The 24,006-nt window shown below is 49.3% G+C and overlaps 1 protein-coding gene across 11 annotated transcripts in view; it reads left to right on the forward strand.

Annotated features, from left to right (window-relative positions):
* Positions 1–24,006, forward strand: part of LOC146775776 (butyrophilin subfamily 2 member A1-like) — a 506,274-nt gene that overhangs the window by 278,689 nt on the left and 203,579 nt on the right. For 5 of the 11 annotated variants that reach the window (XM_085637622.1, XM_085637617.1, XM_085637621.1 and 2 more), the window contains exons 5-7: positions 5,002–5,091; positions 5,792–5,902; positions 9,512–9,604. In XM_085637622.1, the coding sequence (XP_085493748.1) occupies positions 5,002–5,091; positions 5,792–5,902; positions 9,512–9,604 (294 nt within the window). The remainder of the gene's footprint in view (positions 1–5,001; positions 5,092–5,791; positions 5,903–9,511; positions 9,605–24,006) is intronic. The other 6 variants (XM_085637618.1, XM_085637613.1, XM_085637616.1 and 3 more) reach the window with 2 other exon arrangements.

Consider the following 24,006-nt stretch of genomic DNA (forward strand, 5'->3'; position numbering starts at 1 on the left):
CCGATCATCCCCGCCTGGGCCGCAGGCACTAGCATATAGTCAAGCCTCGAAAGACTACCGTGGGCCCCGGAGTGGAAGGTATATTGCGCTTGTCCAGGGTGTTTCAACCGCCAGCAATCTATCAGTCCTAGGGTATCCAGAAAGCCCCCCAGCCAGTTCTGGGCCCGAGGGAGGTCCCTAGGGGGGTATCGATCCTCAACACCGGAAACCACCGCATTAAAGTCCCCCCCCAGTACCAACACCCCCCCCCCCCGGGAGCCTAAGCAGCAGGCGCCCCAAATCAGCGTAGGTGGCCGTCTGCAGGCCCGGCGGCACATAGACCGTGACCAGCGAAATCAATCTACCCTCCCACCTCCCCACCAGCGCAGTGTAGCGCCCTCTGTCGTCGTGGAGCACCTCATCCACCACCAGCGGGAGAGAGGTCCTGACCAAGATGCCCACTCCCCTCAAGCCAGAGGTGAAACCAGAATGGGCCAGGAGGCGATATCCTCGTCTGTTCATGGCATGAAAAGAGTTCCCTATGAGGTGCGTTTCCTGCAAGAACACAATGTCAGGCGAAATACGTTTCAGGAACTGCAGGACTACCCCCCGCTTTATCCTGTCCCCCAGCCCATTCACATTCCAGGAAAGAAGTCTCAGTCCCCTACCCCCCATCCCCCCCAGCACAAAATATCCCCCTCCCGGGGAGCACAATCATAATAGCACAGCAAAAAATATTACCCCGCCTTGTGAAACAAACAGACAAACCCCAACCCCCCCCCATCAACCCCAACAGAACTCCCCCCCTCCCTGCACCCCTGCGTGAGCCCGAACAGCCCCCCCAACATGCAGTGTGCCTGTCGCCCCTATATGAGAAAGGACAAGAAAAAACCCCAGAAGAAGGAAAGGGCCCCAGCAAGCCCCCCGCAACCTCCAAATACCACGGGGCAAAGCGTTACAAACTGGAGTCCAGTGCAGCCACAGGTGCAAAACGTTACCAATACAGTCCATCACCAGGATCACAGGTCCATTCCTACTCCGTCAAGCCCTCTCCGCCATCCGACCCTCCCGATCCCGACTCTTGGGCAGGGCATCCAGCCACTCTCCCACCGCCTCCGGCCGGTCGAAGAAGTGGGAGCGACCATCCAACTCGACCCGCAGCCTAGCCGGGAACAGCATCGCATACTTGAACTCCATGTCTCTCAAGCGCCGTTTGATGGCCGAGAATCCCATCCGTTGCTTTTGAACCGCTTGTGTAAAGTCTGGGTAAAAGCTAACATTAGAGTTCTCAAATCGTAATGGCCCAGCCACCCTCGACGCCTGCAGGATAGCGTCTCTATCCCGAAAATTAAAAAGGCGGGCAATGATAGGCCGCGGGGGGGCACCCACCTTGGGCGCACCCCCCGGAATCCTGTGGGCCCGTTCCACAGCGAAGAACTTGCTCAGCCCTTTGGGTGCTAGATGAGTCACCACTAGATCCTCCACAAAAAGATCCACAGCAGACTCCTCCGACCGTTCGGGCACGCCGATAATGCGGACGTTGTTCCGTCTGGCCCTGCCTTCGGAGTCCTCAAGGCGACGCTCGGTCAGGTCACTGGCGAGCTGCAACCTCCGCACCGTCGTCTGCAAGGCGGCCACATCTACGGTTAGGCTCGACGCTGCTTGGGTCAATGAGTCGACCCGGTCATTGGTTTTCGACAGGTCCGCTCTGACCAAGGTGACATCAATCAGCACCGAGTCCAATTTGTTAGCCAGAGTATCCAATTGCTGGTTCACAGTCACCTTCATCTCCTCAATGGCCCCCATGACATCCAACAGGGTCAATTCGGATGATGCGCCCGAGGCCTCCTTGGGCGGCTCAGGCGATTTACGCGATCCACTAGGGGATCCCTTTGGCTGTGCATAGCGGTCCATATTGTTGGCCTGGGAATAGGCTCCCCTCCGGGCAGATTTGGGTTTCAGTTTGTCGCCGTCCACTCTCGTCGTCATCGTCAGCGATCAGCAAGGTCAGCACCCTCCAGCACCCGGAGGAAGGCCAGGAGATCCGGGCCGCTAACCGAAAGAGGCCCGTTTACAGTTCAAGACTAGGCCTTGCACTCCGTACCCTGCGCAGCTCTCCCAATGTCCCACGCATCAGTCTCGGTAGCTCAACTCGAAACCGAAAGTGAAAGCACGGGGTCCGGGGCAGGCCCAGCCTGGCATGCCGCTGTTGTTCAATTCGCAGCCGGACACCTCACCAACCCGAGTTCGGCACCAAGGCCGGAGAAGGCCGCAAACTTCAGATCGCCAAAAAAACCGTTCCCGGAGTCCAATTTCGATTTGGAAAACGAGTGGCACCTTAGCGCAAGATCATAAACAAAAGCCCATCGAAAAATCAGGATTATGACAGGATAGACGTGGGAGGTTGCGGAGGCCCTCGGGAGCCACAAGCCTACGCGGCCATCTTGGTTGCGCGCTAGGCTCCTCCTCGTGACTCTTTTTTTGACTGGGAGCCAGTGGAGTTCTCACAGGTGTTCGGAGGTTTGGCTATGGTGGGGGATGTTGAGGTCCAGTCTGGCTGCAGCGTTCTGAACGTTCTGTAGTTTCCTGATGAGTTTCTGGGTGGCGCCTTCGTAGAAGGCATTGCTGTAGTTCAGTATGCTCCTGGTGAGTGCGTGGGTGACCTTCTTCTGGCCTCTTCTGGCCTCAGTGGTGATCCATCTGAAGGTCTTTTGAAGCAGGCGAAGAGTGTGGAAGCATGATAAGAGACTGCATTGATATTGCGGATCATTGTGAGCGGGTAGTTCAGTATGATGCAAAGGTTTCATACTGGTACATGGGTATGGGGGGCTCCTAACACGGCGGGCAACCAAGAGTCTTCCCAAGCTGCAGTGTTGGGCCCCAGGATGAGGACTTCAATTTTGTCGGAGTTGAGCTTGAGGCAGCTGTCTCTCATCCAGGTAGCGACGGCCTTCTCGTCGTGGAAGTTGTTTCTGGCAATTGTGGGTTCTTTGGTTAGGGAGAGGATCAGCTGGGTGTTGTCAGTGTAGGAGAAGATGTTGAGTCCATGGTTCCTGGCTATGGCTGCGAGTGGGGCCATGTAGACGTTGAAAAGGGTGGGGGTCAGGGAGGAGCCCTGGGGGATTCTACAGCCGATCTCTTTGGGTTCTGAGAGAAACAGTGGTAGTCTAACTCACTGTGTTCTACTGGTGAGGAAGGAGCATGTCCAGTCCAGGGGCTCGTCGCAGATGCCGGCGTCGTAGAGTCTCGTGCTTAGGGTGTGGTGGGAGACGGTGTTGAAGCCGGCCGAGAGGTCTAGGAGGATGAGGGCTGCTATTTCTCCCCAGTCGAGGACGGAGTGGATGTCATCAGTGGCAGCGGGTAGGGCGGTCTGAGTGCTGTATTTGCTTTGGAAGCTGGATTGAGAGGAGTCTAGGATGTGGTTGGCCTCGATGAACTCGGAGAATTGGTCGTTGATGGCCTTCTCAATGACCTTGGCTGGGAAGGGGAGCAGGGAGATGATTCTGAAATTCTTGAGGTCTGTTGGGTCGGCGGACGGTTTTTTCAACAGGAGGTTGATCTTGTCGTGTTTCGATGGAGCAGTTGATGGTGCAGCGTAATTCGGGGCGATGGAGGTGGCGGCTCTGTGGAAGATGTGGTGGGGGCAGTGGTCTGAGGGTGCTCCTCAGTGAATGTTCTTCGTGGTCTTGAGATTGTCTTCTGTGTTGGGCGGGGTCCAATTGAGTATAATCTGTTGGGGTGCATCGTTGTTGCGTGTGGTGGTGGCGGGAGTGATGGGCGGAGCTTAGGTGTCTAAGCTGTAGTAGATCTGCGTGATCTTGTGATGGAAGTAAGTGCTGAGTTTGTTGCAGAGGTCTTTGAAGGGTGGAACTTCTGTGGTCTCGCTGTTGGGTTTGGCAAACTCCTTGACGATGGCGAAGAGTTCTTTGCTGTGGTGTGCTTTGGTTTTGATCCTGTCTTGCAGGGCCATTTTCTTTGTAGTTTTGAGGAGGTGGTGGTGTGCGGTGACAGCGGCTTTGAAGGCTGTGTGGCCTTCTGGGGTTTTGTTGTTCCTCCATCTGTTCTTGAGTCGCTACTGGTGCATCTGGACTCGTGGAGGGCAGCAGTGAACCAACTGGCTTTCTTAGAGTGTTGCTTGCCAGGTGCTGTCTTGAGGGGCCCCAGCGCGTCGGAACAGTGGAAGATTCATTGGTGGAGGTTGAGTGCTGCAGTTGGCGTCTGTGGGTGTCGGCAGTGTGGTTGTGCTGAGGGATGCAGTGAGATGTTCTTCGGTGATCTTGTTTCAGTTATGGGGTCAGGAGTGGGGTGGTGTACAGTGGGTTTGATGAAGGTGTAATGAACGCATTAGTGGTTGGTTCAGAGGAGTTCGGAGATGTGGCTGTAGGGGATGTTTTCGCTAGCGAAGAAAACAGGGTCGAGCGGTTGTCCGACTGTGTAGGTCGGATAGGTGACTAGCTGCTTGATTCTGATGTTGGCGAGGTTCTCCAGAAGGGATGCGGTGTTCTGGCCATTAAGGTTGTTCAGGTGGAAGTTGAGGTTCCTGAGTAGGATGTAATCAGTAGATGTGAGTGCCTGGGATGCGATGAAGTCGATTATGGTGTCATTGAAGGGCGGGTGAGGGCCAGGATGTCTGCAGATAAGAGTGCCGCAGAGGGTGGTGTTGGGGTTGGTGTGGACCTGGACCTGGAAGTGGAGGTGTTCCATGGTTGTTGTTGGGTCATTTGAACGGGTGGGACGGAGGGAGTTCTTGTGGACGATGGCGATGCCTCCTCCTGGTTGGTTGGCACAGTCCTGGCGGGTGATCTTGTAACCATCGGGGATGGCGGTGGCGATGTCCGGGCCCGAGCTTGGGTTTGTCCAGGTTCGCGTGAGGAAAGCGATGTCAGGGAAGACAGTTTTGAGGAGGCCCCAGATTTCGTTGGAGTGTTTGTTAATGTTAATAGTGAGATTGAACAGTCGTTAATGTTTTTCGTTTTACAGTTATTTGTTTTGTTCAAACAGCATTTTCATCTTTTAAATCAGATGCTTTGGAGATGGAGCAAGACCTAGAAGCAAATTTGATGGAGAACTCTTATGAAAAAGGAGGAGATTGCAGTACTGATGCCCGTACACGTAAGTTACTAATGCATGTGAGTCTATGAGATTCCCCTCTGCAGGTTATATTACACATACTCCTCAGATGTTCCATTACTTTGCCTTTCCAATAAGGGTACACAACTCTAATTAAAGTTTTGGGAACAGGGGTAGAGAGTAAGTAGTACCTCTTCAGATCCATCTTACCAACGGTGAGCGTAGTAAACACAATGCTAGGGAACAGTGAGAGAGTTAGGAGGTAACTGTATGAGAGCGCTGATAGCTGTATGTGACTGACGTAAAATCAATTGTACATCTACTATTAAGGAAAGGTAATACCAGAGGACGTCACTGAACTATGCAACATTGATAAGTATATGCAATAAGCTGTGGCCAAATGTACCTGCATAGTTTGTGAATAACCCCCTACTCCATTCACTAGTGAATGGCAAAGCCATTATAGTGGAAGATTATGTAGCTTTTTCAGGTAGCAGTGAATTTCAAAACCAGATATTCTCTTGATTTTCAACTTTGTGAATGCCAGCTTGCTTTCCTCTGCCCTTGTCATCTTTACTGAATAGTTTACCCTTTTCCTATCTTGAGTCTTGCTTGTCCATTCTGCACTAAATGCCAATATTATTGGTTGTAGTTTGTGAATGCAGGCCTTCATGTGGAATTAGAATATCACCACATTTCATGACAGTGCAGACTTACTACTATAGTGCTTCTTTTAATGTAGGAAATGTCACCAAAAAGTCAAAGACATCAACAAGAACTAAAGCAGCAGGAGATACTTATTCCATAAACCGACAGTACTCTGTGAGAAGAGGAAGCATCTGTAGTTCCACAGGTAATTACATAGTAAATATCAGAATTGAAATTGTAACTTGCTTACTCTGTCTCTGCTGGTGTGGTGAGGAGAATGTGTGTGTGACTGGCAAGGTTGCTTCTATGTGAGCCCGGTTTGCCTCTGTTATTCAAAACTCTAGCAACAGTAAAGCTATTGGTATTGTATTGACTACCGAGGGGCAGTTAATGTATTTTGGGGTGTAGCGCTTAGCAGTGTGATGGATGAAAAAGTGGGAGAGACAGGTGTTAAGATTATGGTTTTACGTATACTGACAGCTTTGAGAAGCTCTGCAGGTTCCTATATGGCATTTCTTATGATCACTGTCCACTTGGCTGTACTGGGTGGTCCAAGAGTAGGTTGCAGAGAGAAATTGAGGAGTGGTCTGCTGGGATGGACTTAAATGTCATGCCTTATCAGTTTGTTATAGTGAGATGTCAAGAAGAGGTCAGAGCACGTAGATTGTTGGAACCTGCAGTGGTGGATTACATTTCTCCATTAGCCAGCAGCATGTGGCATATCTCTTCAATTCATCCATGCAGGTTCAGTTAGTGGTGGACAGTTTAAATGCTGTGAACTGATACAGTACTGTGTGATGAACCTGACCCGTAGCAGTTTCTCTTAGGTGAGTGCGAGAGTGTTGAGAAGTATAAGGGAGTTTTGCAGCTTGTATGGGCTGCAATTAACTGCAAGGCAGCTGAGTGTTATAGTATTACAATTAGTGTAGGCCTGGAGGATTATTTTTTGTATTATTGTAACTGCATGTATACCTCTAACACTTGCTACCCATGAAGAGGCCTTTTTATGGCGAGGAGCACACTTCTCCCAAAGCAAAGGTTTATTTTTTTCCTTCAGTGGTTAATGTTAGTTACTGGAATTGATCTTGTGCTGTTGAGGAAACCATACACTGCATTTACTAGTGTTTGTATGTGGTAGATTCAATTAATAGGAGTTATGTGCAATATAGTGGGAAAAAGTAGGTGCATTAATGCAGATGGTTGGCTGTTTCAGTAAATGAGCGGAGTAGATTAGCTATTAAGTTGTAGGAGTATGACTTTTAAAGGAGAGGTTGTGGTCTTTGAAAGATGTGTGTGCAATTTGGAGAAATGTAATAATATGGGTTAAGACAAACATGCATGTGATTTAGAGTAGTTTGTGCTCAAAGAGAGGAGGCAAGCAGAGGATGAAAAGAAGAAGAGATTTATCTTGAAAAAAGGAGAGGCACCAATTTGAGCTATTAAGTCAAAGTCAATTTTCATCAGATTATAAAGGAGGTCCTTTAGAGACCACCAATATGAGAGTGCAAAACTGTAGAAAGAAAAGAAGATTCACCAGTTCTTAATTTCAGCCTGTGGTTGCCAGCGGGGGGCCATTGGCACACATCTTTGGAGTCCAGCGCTTATTTTTCTTCATTAGACAATTCCTGGGAGCAGGAGAGGTAAAAACACACAGAAAAGAAGGAAGAATACAGAGGCAGAAAAACTGTCACCACAGGAGAAAGCAGGAACCTGCAAGTGTGAGATAACTGGGCTGACAGTGGATTTCAGAGACCTGAGGTGGATTCAGGACTACGTAGCTTTAGTATTTTGTGCAATGCAATTTAATGGCACCAGATATGGGCTTTTGAGCAGCACTTTGAGCCCCAGCACTCATTATTTTTCAAATTGCTAGCATATGAGATAGAGCTATACAGGTACCCTTCACAAGCACTACAATCGGACACACAGTCCCTCTCCCGAACGGCAACTGGTAGTGCACCGCCCAGCAAGAACAGCCAACCAGCTCAAGGGCTTGAAGCTCAAAGTAATGGCTGTAAGCATATACAGGGAAAAACAGAGAGATCTAGGCTGTGCTCAAAGACAATGGCAACCCCATGATCAAAGCAACACATGAGAATCTATAGGGCAAATGATGCAGACATTGAAAAGGAGATTCTTTAAATGCTAGTGCAGATGTCCAGCCTGAAGGAGAATGAATTAAAGCCTTTGGGAAATGGTGAGTTTTCTTGAATAGGGTCCAGTTTCAGAGTTGGACGCTGTGGCAAATTCCAGACTGAAAGTTTTACCAGAACATCTCTTACCACCATCTCACTGACTTCATTTCTTGGATAAATTTCAGTGAAATCTCAGAGTAGACATCACAGGCATGGCTGCATTAGCAAAGGATGTGTGTTTCTGGGTGCCATTAAAATGGAGCTGTGGCTGCAGTTGACGAAGAACCACCAGTAGTTTGCAAAGCAATTGGTCCTGTTTAGATGTTGGCTTTCTGTTTTGACAAGGTAACGATCCCTTGCCAATTCTGCATTGCAACTCTTAATAGAACTACTGTCTTTCCCCAATGAGCTCTTCACCAGGTAGATTAAAATATTTGCCTTTTCTCCTTTATTTGCTAGTTGCTCATTTGAAGGGGCGCAGTGCTTGCACCTCCAAGTATGCATTTCTATTGAGTAAAAGCCACTTAGGCGTGTTCTAATGAATGTTCATGGGGTACTTGAATATAGGTCTTGTGTTAGGCAAAATACTTACACCTACTGTGCTGTTCCATTGGATGCAATTTTATATACCAGTGTTTCTCCCCTTTTGAATGGCCTAGCCCTTGTTGTACAGTGAGGAAAATCTATTGTTAGTGTTTAGAACTTGGTAGCACATTCCCTCCTAAAATTCATTTCATTTTGGAGAGTCTTGGGGCTGATTCTGGGTTTATCTAATTTAAACACTTCAGTTTATAGTCAACTGGTACTCCCTAGAAGTTAGGAATGTCTATTTATACATTAGCACTTTCTGCTTACATGATGTTTCTAGCCACTTCTTGGGCCATATGTAGGTAGCATAACATTTACCGATTCATAAATAGCGAATTTTACCGATTCGGTATTTATGAATCGGTAAATAGTATGTAGGTAATTAATTGGTAATCATTACCGATTCGGTAAATATCGGTAATTATGAATCAGTATTTACCGAATCGGTAATAATGCATCCCTTCCCATTGATTCCTATGGGCCTGGAGGCCCATAGGAATGAATGGGAAGCCAGTTACTATTACCGATTCGGTAAATACCGAATCGGTAATAGGGGAGGCATTATCATGGGTGGCAGGGTGTCACATTGACACCCTGTTGCACCCCTGATTCGTGCATGTGTGCACATGTGGCGCACATACATGCCCTAAGGGCATGTATGTCTGCCACATGGCACTTCACAAATTGCACAAAAATGCTTTTTTAAAGGTATTCGTCATTTACCATCAACTTGTAGTTGGTGGTAAATAACGAATCCAGACACCAATTATGCACTCACTTGAGTGCCCCCTACATAGCATTTCTGGATTCGGTATTTACCGAATCGGTATTTTACCGATTTCTTAAAATTCCGATTCGGTAAATACCGAATCCTGAAATCAGCCACCTACATCTCAAGTGCCTCAATACCGGTCGGTAACGGAATATTTACCGAATTTCGGCTGTTACCGACCGGTATTTGGCTTCCAACATATGGTCCCTTGTGAATACATTGTGTGGTCAGAGGCATTAATTCACAGACAGCACAGTTATGTCAAAAAGTAAGGGCTTATGAAAGACTAACAATACTTTAAAATGCTTTTCTTGTCCAGTAGGCCTTCCTCCTCGCAGTACTGAATTGGTAGCTGCTTTCATGGAACCCATTAGTGCAAATGACAAAGAATGCAGTCCAGGTCTTAGTTCAGGTACTTTTAAATAATATTACACTGTTAACCATCATCGTTTTGACTTGAGTACCGTGTTTACAGTTCATGTAAATCATAAATATCCTTCAGATTGTTCAGATTGACTGTCTTCCTTCACTCTATTCCCCATATTCATTTTAGATACTAGTTTAATTTACAGACGGCCATGTTAAAACTGTTCTATATTAGACATTCGATGAAGACATGATTTTACAATGACTAGGAACTAAGGAATTGCTGCAGTGCAAATAAGTGGATTCATTCCTTCGTGAGAAATTCCTGATTATAATGTAAATAGTTCCCTGCTGGCTACACCTTTTAATTCAGTATTGTCTGGTGAGCCAGTTCAATCTCCATGTAAGAAAGGGTTTTTATTTTTATATTTTTTATTTTATTTATTACATTTTATAACTAGTGCACAACATACAACGATTATTCCAACAGAGCTGATATGCAATACTGAAAGTGCACATTAACAAACATATAAGGAAAACCCAACAAGGCGAAACAATCCCTTATCCTTGCTAGACATGCTGTGGCAACGTGCATCTCCAAAGCACTGGAAGTAAATGTTCAATCGTCTAGGGTTGCACAGTCCGGCATGTAATTAGTGAGGATCACAGATGAATAAAATATGCAATGGTCCCCAATAAAAATTATTTCTGTAGCCTTAGTTATAATTTTAACAGAAAATAGCCATTTCCCATTAGCCGCAACCTACCCCACCCCACCCTATGACTCGCCAGTTTCCTTCCCAACTAGGTATTGCTGGTATAAGCCCCAAAAGCCTTTAGGTCGACACTGCGGGGGAAGAAGTTTGTTGTATGCGTCGGACTGTGTGTTACAGCATAGCATATCCATGTTCCAGTCATTAAGTGATGTGGGGCCTTTTGCCCAGCGCATTGGGACGGTGCGTTTGGCCAACAGCAGTCCCATAGTGACCAGTCTCCTGCAGTTGGCCTGAATGTTCCTGTCGTATCCCAATAGCACGAACAATGGGCTAGGCGTTGTCCAATAACCTGACTCAGTGTCGAGAACACCTTCTCCCAAAATAACAAAATCTTGGGGCAGGACCATGCCACATGAAAAAAACCGGCATCCATCTCCGGGCATCTGTCGCACCTAGACGTATCCCTCAACCTATATCGTGCCAACCTGCGGGGGGGTGTAATACACCCTGCTAAGATATTTGAAATGGATCAGGCGATGCCTGCTGTTCAGGGATACCCGCTTCGTGGCCTTGCAGCAGTATGACCAGCACCTGTAATCAATTACCATGTCAAGATCTCTTTGCCACTCCATCCTAGCTTTATGTGACTGCAGTTTTCACGGCTCCTGAGCCATAGAATATAGTACAGTGAGGAGTTTCGCTGGCAAATTTGCTTTTATAATATAAAAAACGCCGGAAACTGCGGGTTCCGGCATATCCTCTCCCAGTTTTCGCCACCATGCATGCCGGACCCTGAGATTTTGGAATTTATCCAGTGGCGAGAATCCTTGTGTGCCCTCAGTGTAGTCGTCCCAGCTGCTCAATGTCCTGCCCTGAAAAAAGTCACCCATTGTGCATATACCTAGGTGCTTCATCGCCCGGAGCACGGCCCGTTCCCTGCACGCCGGGAGCCATACGCATTTAAGAGAGGATTTTCTTCGGTCTTGTGACTTCTACCATTTTAATAATCTCTTAAATGAAAACGATAAACTATTCATTCAAATTTTGACAAATATTCTTGCTGGTGTGATAAATTGATAGGTCGTAACCTGTCTTTGTTTATACCGAGAAGTCCCTTGTCTGCTGAAACGTATTACATGATGGAATATTTGTATTTGGTGGCGGTTAGGGTGATTTTCTTGTCAGCCATGTTCCTTGATGAGCAAGAAGGCATTTTTAAACTGTCACCTTTTATGATCTGTATAAGTGTGGTTCGGTTTTACCTTCACAGTCTGCAGACCACTCGCAGGAATATATGAAGAGGCCTCTCACGGCTTCTCAGTAGTGGCTTTTGTGTTAGACAAATTCAAAAGTCATCATGTACCTGGCAGGGATGCTTCTGTTCACTTTATTCATAGAGCCTCCTTCTTTGAGGAGGGTGACTGAAAGACATTGTAGGCCTTGGTGGAATTCCGGACATGGCTGTCCACCAGTGATATCATTCTCTAGCTTGTACCTTGCCTCTAGCTCGGAGAGAGTCTTGGTTTATGTGCAAGACTTTGGCAGGATGTTGGCTTAGTGGATTAACAGAAAGAAAACAGAGGTGCTCATAGTGTATGTGATAGTATTATTCTCTCAGCGTTTTGAATTAGGGAATACCCCTCTTTCTCCTGTAAAATATTTTGAGTTCATGTTCTTGGCAGACAAATCAAAACCTAGTTTGGCTGCTTCTTTAGTGACACAGTAACAGAATTCTAAAGCGAGGAGGACGTGTGGCCTAGTAAGAAGGCGTAATAGACGCAAAACCTAAGGCTCCCATGTGTACCTGTACAGATCCTACATAATTCATTGACAGATGACTGCATCCCAACTGGATTTATTGATGACAACCACCTGCACCTCTTAGCCTGATTTATGCAATTTTCTTGGGCATGACTCGTGGAGGGAAGGAGTGGGGTGGGAGTTTGAGCTTGTGAAAGTTGGGGGGGTTTTCGATTGATGGTGCAATAAGGACGATTGTATTTCTTTAAGTACTGCTAGGCACCAGATGCCACAACTGTAAGGATGGCGTGATGGCAATATAATACTCAATAAGTCTGTTTTTTCTAAACAAAAAACACTCCCACTTGTGAATAGTTGGAAACAGCATGGGAGCAGAGAGATCCATCAAAACCTCACTTTTGAGATTGCGCCTGAAACAGAGACCTAGAAGACTAGAAAACACACGATTGCAGCGTCAGACAGGAAAATAATCCAAAACAGGAATGGCCTGGTGGCCAAGGTCAAGGATGGTCAACCGCAAAGCTGCATACCTGGACGGCTGAGCAGATACCTTCAGAGCTGCCTGCCATAGCAAGCAATCAGAAAGGGCACCAGCACTTTGTGGAGAAGAGCAACCCAGGGAAGGGGCTAATGAGGGAGTGAACCTGGCAAGAGACTGACGAGTCGGTCTGCTGTTCACCAGACTGCAACACAAAGCATCTTGTAGGGGAGATGCAGAGGTGGGGATGCTGAAAGCAAAATTACCTGCTTCCTTCTCTGCACACATGAACATGTCCTGCCCCCTGCTGAGAGGGGCATGCTGCACCACTCAGGAGCCCAGAAATACCCCAAGTGCAACCCAAGAGAAGTGGAGCAATCTTCCTTCAGGAAAAGCCAGACTCACACATAGAGCAGTCTGTGGGGGACTTAAATGAAGAGACCTCGTACTGGTGACACATTGGAAAAGTCTGTACAACATGAAATGCTGCTCTAAGAGTGTACCCAGCCTATGAAAACAATCTGATAACACCAGGTGGCAAAAAGGAAAATAACTCACAAAAAAGCACTCCAATACCAACAAAATGCCACATTTCAAGTAGAATACTCAAGGAGTGAAAATGTGATAACATGGTAATACAGAAAATCCGAAATAATTGTGGTAAAGCCAAATCCCATCGACCACACATACAAGCCCTCAAAACCCTAACCTAGTAACAGATATGGAAGCATCTGATACGGATGTGACAATGGAAACTTCTTGTTGCATAGCAGTGCAGTTAAGTTGAAAGCAATACTGAAGGCCAATAAAGACTCCAGAGAGGCACTTAAAAGTCAGATGGGTACACTGGCAATATACCTCGCCTTTCTGCAAACCGACCAGGCAAAGATAACTGAGAGAGTTGCAGAAAATGAAGTAATATTAATGGCGGGGCAGCCCACTGAGCAGGATTTGCAGGAAGAAGTGATAGAACACACTGCTGCATACTCTTCTTAGAATATAGGGTGGAGTATGTAGAGAGCTGCTCTAATAATAAGACTTCCTGAAAAGGTTGAAAACCCAAGTATGGAGCTTTATCTTGTGCAATGGTTTAATAATCTGGTTGATCCTGGGTGCCTATCCAGGTTCTTCTCAGTGGAAAGAGCACTAAGGGTCCCAATGGCGACACAGATACCTGGTGCATTCCTAAGGGCAGTGAAAGCCCTTCTACTCAACTATGGAGTTGGAGGCTGCCTCCTACAGATGGAATGACACAATGATTTGTACGAAATGCAAGATAGCAAGGTTTTTTGCTTTCCGACCTATACAGCTGCTAAGCAGCAACAGCAAATTAAATTCTTAGAAGTCAAACATGTCCTCTAAACTGAAAATGTTAAACATATATTGGTGTTCCCGGCCACGTTAAAGATACTGGACAGTAAAATTGTCTCCCTTCTACATGGACCTCTCAGCGGGCAAAGAATGAAAAGAAAACTGGGTGGCCATACATCACATGGAGATCCCGCAGCTTGTGAAGCGCAGAACAAACGAGATGCCAAAAATCAGACACACCAATTCCACACAGGCACAGGAGGAACCCACAGAGAATAAAGAAACCATTACACAGATTACAGCTTGGTGAGACAGACTACAGGCAGGAGAAGGGGATTCATCGGACTCCAGCACAAACACACAAGACTTGGCAGAGGAGGGAGAGATCTCCGAAGAAGGAATAGGCCTATATCCAACAGACCATTCTAGTGACAGCCGAAGATCTATATTGGATCTTACAAAAGCAACCAAATACTCCTGCATGTCACAGATACCTGATTGAACTGTGATGAGAACTGGAAAATTAGGACTCAGCTGATTTTTTATTTTTTTTATTTATTGCACTTTAGTTAACATAACACAAATACAATACACTCACAGTCCAGTCATGAACACCATGCGGGGCACGTTGACACAGTTACATAGTACACTGGGAAATCAAAAACAGCGCCATATACATTATGCCGAAGCACTTCCAGTTGACATACTATTTTGTACAATATTAGAAAGACACTGATTCGACCCATATCACACAATCAATTACACCTGTATGTATCTCCCAATACCTGGTTCAGAATGCCTGATGTCTGCCTCAGCACCACCCACTCCCTCAGGCTCCCCTGTCTCCTTGCCAATCAAATATTGCAGGAATAGGCTCCAAAAGCTTTTGGGTCGGTTCTGAGGGGGTAAAAAGTCGCTGTATACCTCTGACTGAGTGTTAAAATACATCATATCTTTTGTCCAATCCTCTATTCTTGGAGGAGGACCTCTAGGCCACCGCATGCTACCCACCTTTTGGCTAGCAACAGACCAATCGCCACCTGTTGCCTGTAAACTTTCAAAAATACTTTAATCATACCCCAACAGTGCTAGGAACGGGTCTGGGTCCAATGGTAGAGCAGTTATGTCATGTAAGGTCCAGAATACTTTATTCCACAACTCAAAACTTTTGGGGTAGAACCAGGCCACGTGCAGAAACCCAGCCTCCGGCTCTGCACAACGAGAACAGGATGCAGAGTCTCTTATGCCATATCGATATAATCCGTCTGGCGTATAGTACACCCTATTCAGATATTTAAAGTGGATGAGGCGATGCCTGCCATTCAGTGATACCTGCCTAGTCACCCTACAGCAATAGCTCCACCCGTCATCTATTGTGCGACCCAGATCTTTTTGCCAACCCAGCCACGCCTTCAATGGAGACAAACGTCTGTGATCTTGCATAAGACTTTAGATGCTAACGACCAGCTTAGAAGGGGAGGGGGATCGAATAATGTGTGAAAGCGCTGAAACCTCTGCTGGTTCTTGAAGCTCGTCACCCAGTAGGTCTAGTAAAGTGTGTCTCACTCTATAATACTGGTATTGGTCTAATGACGAGTGTGTATGCCCCTCCGCTTGATTATCTTCCCAGCTGCGTAACACCCCATCCTTGAACAAGTCCCTAGCCGTCGTAAGGCTTATTTTCTGTAAGGCTGAAAAGACTTCCCTTTCTCTACCTGACGGTAACCAGGTGCACCATTCCAACGGAGTCAACGGCGAGTACAGTAGGGCGCCCATTTGCCTATCTAGCAAATTAGGCCAGGCACGAACAGCAGCATTGAGGGAGTTCAAAGTGCTGTGTTTTCAAAGCGGAACATTAAATAATACCTGAGGAATAGTGGCTGGGCCTGTAACTATATATATATATATATATATAACTCCAATTGTACGTAAACAAAAGCACACTCAGAGTCACGGGTAATCCAAAGTGGCAGTAGTTTATTCTTCGCTACGCGTTTCGACACGCAGAGTGTCTTGATCACACGAATCTACGAACGTTTTGCATAGATTTTAAATAAAGTTCATTGAAGTGATTTCACCCAAGCATGATAATAGAAGTGGGACTATGCCTTAAATTAGTCATACCGGATGTTCAAGTGCGGCAGACATATTGGAAAGTCCAAAACAAAGTTATCAAGATTACACAATACAGTCAGACTTCATTTGTTTAGCAAATTGCTGAATAGACACCTGATTACTTATCGCTCATGGGAACATGATTTCAATATGCATGTGATTACATATTTCAGGTTATGACATTTGTAAATAAATTGCCGTATATTTTGTTACAATTTCGTTCTTGTCATATTTCAAGGCTGAATGGCTATTGTTGATCTAATAATCATTATGTTTAACAATATATAGTTAACACTTTCATATACGAGTGTTGGTCGTCCCCAGTGTGTCGTTGGCACACGTTTGTATCTAAGCGCTCTAGTGGCAAAATAGTGTAAGTAAAGGGTCTATTGTTTATATATATATATATATATATATATATCTTCAAGCCATGTATCCATGCATAGGCATGTGTGCATTGAGCTGTCTTGTAGTAAAAATCTTGATCCAGGGCATTGAGACCCCCCATGGCAATGTGAGAGTCTCCTACTTAAACAGGGGTTGCTTCCCAGCACAAGCTAACTTAATTAATAGCGACCTCAAGGTATCAAACATATGCGTCGGGAGAAGCATGGATATATTTTGGAACAAAAAAGAGGAACCTCGGAAGAACTATAATTTTCATTAATGAAATTCTGCCCATCAATGAAAGAGGGAGCTTAACCCACCTAGCTATGTCATCCTCCAGTCTACTTAAAGCTTTACCATAATTATCCATTAATACAATAGTAGGGTCAGTATGTACCTGAATTCCTAAATATCTGACCGACTTTAGTGGGGGGATGCAGGTTCAGGTCCATCAGGGAGGGGGTCTGTCGAAGAGCCAGGTCTTGAGGTCTCTTACGAAGATGGGAAGTGATGTTGTCTGTCTGAGGTGGAGTTGGAGGGCGTTCCAGGCCTTGGCCGCCAGGAAGGAGAAGGAGCGGCCTCCCGATCTGTTTTTTCTGGTGCGTGGGACCACGGCGTAGGAGAGCTGGGCTGATCGTAGGGCCCTTTGGGGTGCGTAGAAATTGAGTCGGCTGTTAAGATATGCTGGTCCAGTGTTGTGGAGGGCCTTGTGTGCTTGGGTGAGCATCTTGAAGGTGACTCTTGCCTCGATGGGGAGGCAGTGGAGTGTGCGCAGGTGCTGGGAGATGTGGCAGTGTTTTGGTGGGTTGAGGACCAGTCTTGCGGCAGCGTTTTGGAAGTTCTGTAGCTTGCGGGTGAGGTTTTTGTTTATTACGGCGTAGAGTGCGTTGCCGTAGTCGAGTCTGCTTGTGACGAGGGCGTGAGTGGTGATCTTTCTGTGCTCTAGGAGGATCCATTTGAAGGTCTAACGTAGGAGGCGGAGGGTGTGGAAGCATGAGGACGAGACTGCGTTGATCTGGTGGTCCATTTTGAGCTCTGAGTCCAGGATGATTCCCAGGTTGCGTGCGTGGTCCGTAGGGGTGGGTGAGTTTCTGAGGGTGGGGGGCCACCAGGTGTCGTTCCAGGCAGTGGGGTTTGGGCCCATGATGAGTACTTCTGTCTTGTTGGTGTCAAGTTGTAGGCAGCTGTTTTTCATCCATTTGGTGGTGGCTTCCATGCCTTCTCGAAAGTTGTGTCTGGCGGTGTTGGGTTCGTTGGATAGGGAGAGGATGAGTTGGGTGTCATCTGCGTATGACACAATGTTGAGTCCGTAGGTTTTGACGATGGGGGCGACTGGAGCCATGTAGACGTTGAAGAGCTTCGGACTGAGGGAGGATCCCTGGGGGACTCCGCAGGTGGTTGGCATAGGGTCCGAGAGGAAAGGGGGAAGTCTGACCCGCTGCATTCTGCCGGAGAGGAAGGAGCTGATCCAGACAAGGACCTGCATCGTGAAGTCTGCGTAATAGGGTGCGGTAGGAGACTGAGTCGAATGCTGCTGAGAGGTCAAGGAGGATGAGGGCTACTGTTTCTCCTTTGTCCAGTAGGGTGCGGATGTCATCTGTTGCGGCGAGGAGGGAGGTTTCCGTACTGCGGTTTTTCCTGAAGCCGGATTGGGAGGAGTTCAGGATGTTGTGCTCTTCGATGAATGTGGCAAGTTGGCTGTTGATGGCTTTCTCGATAACTTTTGCAGGGAATGGGAGCATGGAGATGGGTCTGTAGTTTTTGAGGTCGGTGGGGTCCGCCGAGGGTTTCTTCAGGAGGGGGTTGACCTTGGCGTGTTTCCAGTCATCGGGGAACGAGGCGGTCGCTAGGGAACGGTTGATGGTGTGGCGGAGCATGGGTGCAATGGTGTCGGCGGCTCTCTTGAAGATGTGGTTGGGGCAGGGGTCCGCGGGGGCCCCGGAGTGGATTGACTTAATCGTCTTCAATGTGTCTTTGGTGGTGAGGGCTGTCCAGCTGTCAATCGTTGGTTTCAGGGTGTCGGGGGTTGTTGGTGGGGGTTCCGTGTGTTTGTTGTCTTCGTCAAAGTTGTCATAGATGCTCTTGATTTTGTGATAAAAGAAGGTGCTGAGTTTGTCGCAGAGGTCTTGTGAGGGGGGATGTCAGTTGACTCGCTAGTGGGTTGGGCAAACTCCTTGATGATGTTGAAGAGCTCTTTGCTGTTGTATGTGTGTGTGGAGATTCTTTCTTCAATCGCTTTTTTCCTCATATCTCTGATGAGTTGGTGGTGGGCATTGGTAGCGACTTTGAAGTTGTTGTGTGCTTCTGTGTATTTGGTGTTCCTCCAGGTCTTTTCGAGGCGGCTGCGGGTGCGTCTGGACTCCCGAAGTTCAGAAGTGAACCATCTGGCTTTCTTGGCATGGGTGTTGTTGTTTTTCTTGAGGGGGGCTATGGTGTTGGTGCTGTCGGAGATCCATCTGCGCAGGGTTCGGGCAGCTGTGTTGGGGTCGTCGTTTTCTGTGATGGTTGGGGTGGAGTTGCTGAGTGAAGAGGTAAGCTGGTTGTCGGTGATTCTGGTCCAGTTTCTTCGTGGAAGTGGGTACTGGTGTCTGTGGATGATGGGTGTTCTGAAGGTGAAGTGGATGCAACGGTGGTCGGTCCATGGGAGTTCGGTGGTGTGGCTGAAGGTGATGGAGTTTCCTGTTGTGAAGAGGGGGTCGAGGATGTGTCCTGCTGAGTGCGTTGGCTCGGTCACGATCTGGCGAAGCCAATGTTGTGGAGGTTGTCCAGGAGGGATGCGGTGTTGGGGTTCCATTGGTTGTTGATGTGGAAGTTGAGGTCTTCCAGCAGGGTGTAGTTGGTGGATGCGATGGCATGTGGGGAGATGATGTCCGTGATGGAGTTGGCAAACGGTCCGCGGGGTCCAGGGGGTCGGTAGATGAGGGTTTCTTGGAGGGTGATGGTAGGGTTGGTCTGTATCTTGAAGTGTAGATTTTCCATCATGTCTGGGGGCTCGTCAGGGAGTGTACTCAGGCAGAGGGTGGATTTGTGGACGATGGCGATTCCTCCCCCCGGGCGGGTGTGGTGGTCCTTTCTGGAGATCTTGTACCCTTGGGGGATGGCGATGTCTGGTCCCGAGGTGGTGTTGGTCCAGGTTTCGGTGATGAACGCTACGTCCGGGGTGGTGTTGTCGAGGAGGTCTCAGATTTCGGTGGCGTGTTTGTGGAGGGATCGGACGTTGAGGAGGATGCATTGCAGGGACTTCGGTTTGGTTGTGGTTGTGCGAGTGGGTTTCGCTGGGTCCGTGGTCTTGGCGGTGTTGCAGGTGTGCCGGCAGCGGTGTCGGCAGAAGGGTCCGTGGGTGTCGGCCGGCGGAGCTAGTTTCCAATCGTTGTTGGTGCTTGGGTTGAGTGCGTGGAGGAATAAGAAGATCTTGATAGGCTTTGTAGAAAGCAACCGTTAAGCCATCCACGCCAGGTGCAGACTCCGCCCTCATTGCTTTTAATTCACCCTCTTTATATGTGCGCGCAGTTGCGTATTTACCCAAATGTTTAACCTCGCTGTCTCCTGCGTCATGGTATTCTTCCACAGTTTGCTTAATGTCCTCTAAACATTTGGTATCTCCCCATCTAAGGTGAGCCTGTTCCAACCTTGCTATTTCTTTACTCATCTGATTTTTAGGTCGAGCCTGGGCAGCTTATGCGCTGCTCTGTGGGCAAGCTGTATTCGAGTACAGGCTTGAAGATCTGCCCACTCTACGGCCATATTTTTCATTGGCTTGTGTCAGTGCCCTTTGTAAATGCTGGCTTCACATTTGTTAATGGGCTTATCTGAAAGAAGCACGTTAGTTATAGATTCCTTATCTTAGAATTACCCCCAGGTGTCAGACTGGATCCGGAAAGTTTTTTCGTCAGCAGTACCTCTGCACGTCGGAAGGTGGCGTCGGTCGGCTCCACACTCGTCGTCGGCATCGTGGTTGCCGGGATGACGTTGCAGCAGCTACTTAGATGCCGCCCTCTCGCGCTGACATTAGTTCTTTCTTTTTTCACTCCAGCCAGCGCAGATCCGGGAAGAGCGGTCCCTCAGTCATTTTTCTTGACTTTTGTCGACGTCTTGTTTTGAGTCTCCGACTCCGAACAGGTGCACAAGGATGCCCGGTTTCAAGGCCTGCGGTTCCTTTCACCGTCTGATGTCGGTGACGGATCCGCACCGCGTGTGCCTCTTTTGCCTGGAGCGCGACCATGACCCCAAGTCGTGCTCCGACTGTCAGTTGTTGACGCCGAAGGCTTTGTGGGAGCTGCTTGGACGACGGCAGTCAGCTCCGTGCCGTTCGAGGTCCCAGTCGAGAGGGAGGTAGAGGAACCGGTCGCGGAGCCACCATCAGTCCAGCTCGAAGTCTTCGCACTCGGGGTCGGGTAAGTCGAAGCATAAGAAGAAGTCGTAGAAGCATTGTCGCACTTCGCCTTCTCCTCGCCGGTCGGCCGACTCGACGAGGCGCGCGCGGGGAGCCTGAAGAGTCGACTGCGAGCTTCCCTCCCTTTCTGGGACCCGGAGCGACCCCCGCCCAGCTTCGTACGTTCTACGAGGCGATGCATGCCATCTTTGGGCGGACCGACCCCGTCGGCGTGCCTTCGGGCCACGCGGACTCGGTTGGGGGGGCCTAGGTCTTCGCTGCCATCGGCTCCGGCCCCGGCACCGCAGGCCCCCCTTGGATCCAGGCCTGGATCCGGATCGGCGCCGGTTGACCTTATTACACCTCCACCAGCACCGCTTCCGACAGCACCACTACCGTGCCCGATGCTGGTTGGCCCCCCAGCCGGCGTCGACCCCAGCCTCATTTCTGATGTGGACACGGCGCCGGACCGGCTTCGATCGATGCCAGATCCGGTGCCGGGTGGGTTCTCATGCCCCTGTTCACTTCTGGGGCCCCTTTCCAACCATAGTGGCAACCAGAGGAAGATGAGGCGGACTAGGAGGGGTCAAGTGACCCTTTAACTGACCAGCTTGGTTCTGAACAGGACTGGAGAGAGGAACTGGGGGATGCCGGTGGTCTTGACACTTCACCCGAGCTTGGCATGTTGTCTCCTCCTACCGTGGCTACGAAGGAGTGAGCGTCATACGCTGTGGTGTTGCGTAGGGCGGCGGAGGCTCTCAACCTCTTGATTGATTGATTGATTGATTGATTGAACCTCGAGCTTCCTACGGTGGCGGTCAAGACTAACCTCCTGACTGAGGTGCTTCAAATGGCGGCGAGATCTTCGGAGCCCCTGCTTCCGTTTAATGAGGCCCTCGCTGACATCCTTTTGGGCACCTGGTCCAGGCCTAACACGGGGGCTCCCGTGGACAGGATGATCGTCGAATGCCACCGCCCGGCTCAGGGCGACCCCACTTTCCTCCCCCAACACCCCACCCCGGAGAGCTTGGTGGTCCAAGCCTCCACCTCCAAGAGCGCCTTCCCTACTGCTCCACCCGAAAGGGAATCCAAGAAGCTGGACCATCTTGGGAAGAAAATGTTCTCTTCCGCCAGCTTAGGGCTGCGGTCCGTAAACGCCGCATGCCTCTTGGGCAGTGATTCGCACTCAGTGTGGGATACTGTGGCGCAAGTGCTGCCTCAGTGTCCAGAGGAGGCCCGGACAGAACTCTCCCAGGCTATCGCCGCCGGGAGAGATGCAGCAAAGTTTACGATCAGCTGTGGGCTGGACACCACCGACTCTCTGGGCAGGACTATTTCAACGTCGGTAGCACTTCGTCGCTACGCCTGGATGAGGTCCACTGGCTTTGATGGCCGTAGCCTCTTTGGCGACAAAGCAGACAGCAGCCTAGAGCGCTTCAAGGACTCACGGGCTACAGCCAAGTCCTTGGGCCTCTCCTCCCATCCGGCACAGTTGCTTTTCGCCCCTGTTCGCTATGAGATGGGTGCCCCGCTACGTCCCAGCCAGGGCCACAAGCCACATCAAGTTAGCCTTCGCACGGCCGGGGACGTGGGAACCAGCGTCGTCGTTCCGGGGGCTAGTGGGCGGGCCAGTCCACCAACCCCCCTCTGCAGCAGCCTCCAAACCCTCCTAGTCCGACCTTTCAGGCCCATCAAACACCAGTGGGTGGCAGGATTCGCCATCGGTTTTGCAGATAGTCCGAAGGGTCTACTCCCTCCCCTTCGAGACTACCCCTACAGCCTTGCCACCTCATTACCACCGCATGTCGGAGGATCACCTGGCAATTCTCCAGCAGGAAGTTGCGGGTCTCTTGGCCAAGTGAGCGCGTTCCTGTCCCAGAAGTAGGTTGTGGTTGCTACTCCCACTACTTTCTGGTTACCAAGAAGGACAAGAGCCTACGTCCTATCTTGGATCTCAGGGACATCAATCGCTTCCTCCGGAAGGAGAAGTTCAAAATATTGACGCTTGCTCAGGTCTTGTCTGCCTCAGCCCGCAAGACTGGATGGTAGCGTTGGACTTGCAGGACGCTTATATTCACATCTCCGTCCTGCCGTCCTGCCGGCCCACCGGCGTTACCTGCGGTTCACTTAGGCCACGAGCATTTTCAGTTTACCGTGCTCCCCTTTGGCCTTAGCAGCTCCCCTCGGGGGTTCACGAAAGTGATGGCGGTAGTCGCAGCTCATCTGCGCAGATCAGGGGTTTCAGTCTTCCCCTATCTCGACGACTGGCTGTTGAAGGTGGGCTCACCCCAGGCAGTCGTCTCCCACCTCCAGACTACAGCCGGCCTCCTGCATCTGCTGGGGTTCTCCATCAATGTGCCGAAGTCGCACCTGATTCCCTTTCAGAAGCTCCTCTTCATCGGAGCGGTTCTGGACATGGATGGCGCAGTTTCAGGTTTATCTTCCCGAACAGCGGGTCCGGGACATTTGGCTATGATTCCGATCTTTCAGCCCTTGTCCCGGGTTTTGGTCAGAATGACCCTGAGGCTGCTGGGCCTCATGGCCTCCTGTATCCTGCTGACCAATCATGCCAGGTGGCATATGCGGGATCTACAGTGGGACCTGAAGTTCAGGCGGGCGCAGCATCGGGGGAATCTGTCCGACTACGTTCAGATCTCGGAGGGCACTGCTCAACAACTGCAGTGGTGGCTCATGAACCAGGATTTGGTCAGTGACAGATCCCGCTCCCTTCCCCAACCTGACCACACTGTGGTGATGAATGCCTCCCTTCTGGGGTGGGGCGGCCACATGGGAGAGGCGGAGATCAGAGGCCTATGGTCTCCGGCGGAGTCCGAGCTTTACATCAACCTTCTGGAGCTCCGGGTGATTTGTCTTGCACTGAAGGCATTCCTTCCCTCTGTCCGGGGAAGAGTAGTGCAGGTGTTCACAGACAACACTACCGCCATGTGGTACTGCAACTAACAGGGCGGGGTGGGGTCGTGGACCCTATGTCAGGAGGCGCTTCGCCTCTGGACATGGCTGGAACATCAAGACATTTCCTTGGTGGTTCAACACCTGGCAGGTTCTTTGAACGCCAGGGCGGACAAACTCAGCCGCAGGTGCATGATGGATCACAAATGATTTCGTCACTCAGAGGTGGTGCAAGTGTCACGTTCCTCTGTGGCTCCGGTGGATTCGAATGAAGCACAAGGGTTCCACCTCCCGACGTCCCCGGCTCTGGTTTACAGAAACACAGAGTACCAGAGCTATCAGGCGAGGGACAAAGAATATAAGGGGTACAGCAGGGATTGGGAGCCCTGCAAGGAAAG

The sequence above is a fragment of the Triturus cristatus genome, chromosome 12 (genome assembly GCF_964204655.1).
Source record: "Triturus cristatus chromosome 12, aTriCri1.1, whole genome shotgun sequence".
In the NCBI taxonomy this organism is placed as follows: Eukaryota; Metazoa; Chordata; class Amphibia; order Caudata; family Salamandridae; genus Triturus; species Triturus cristatus.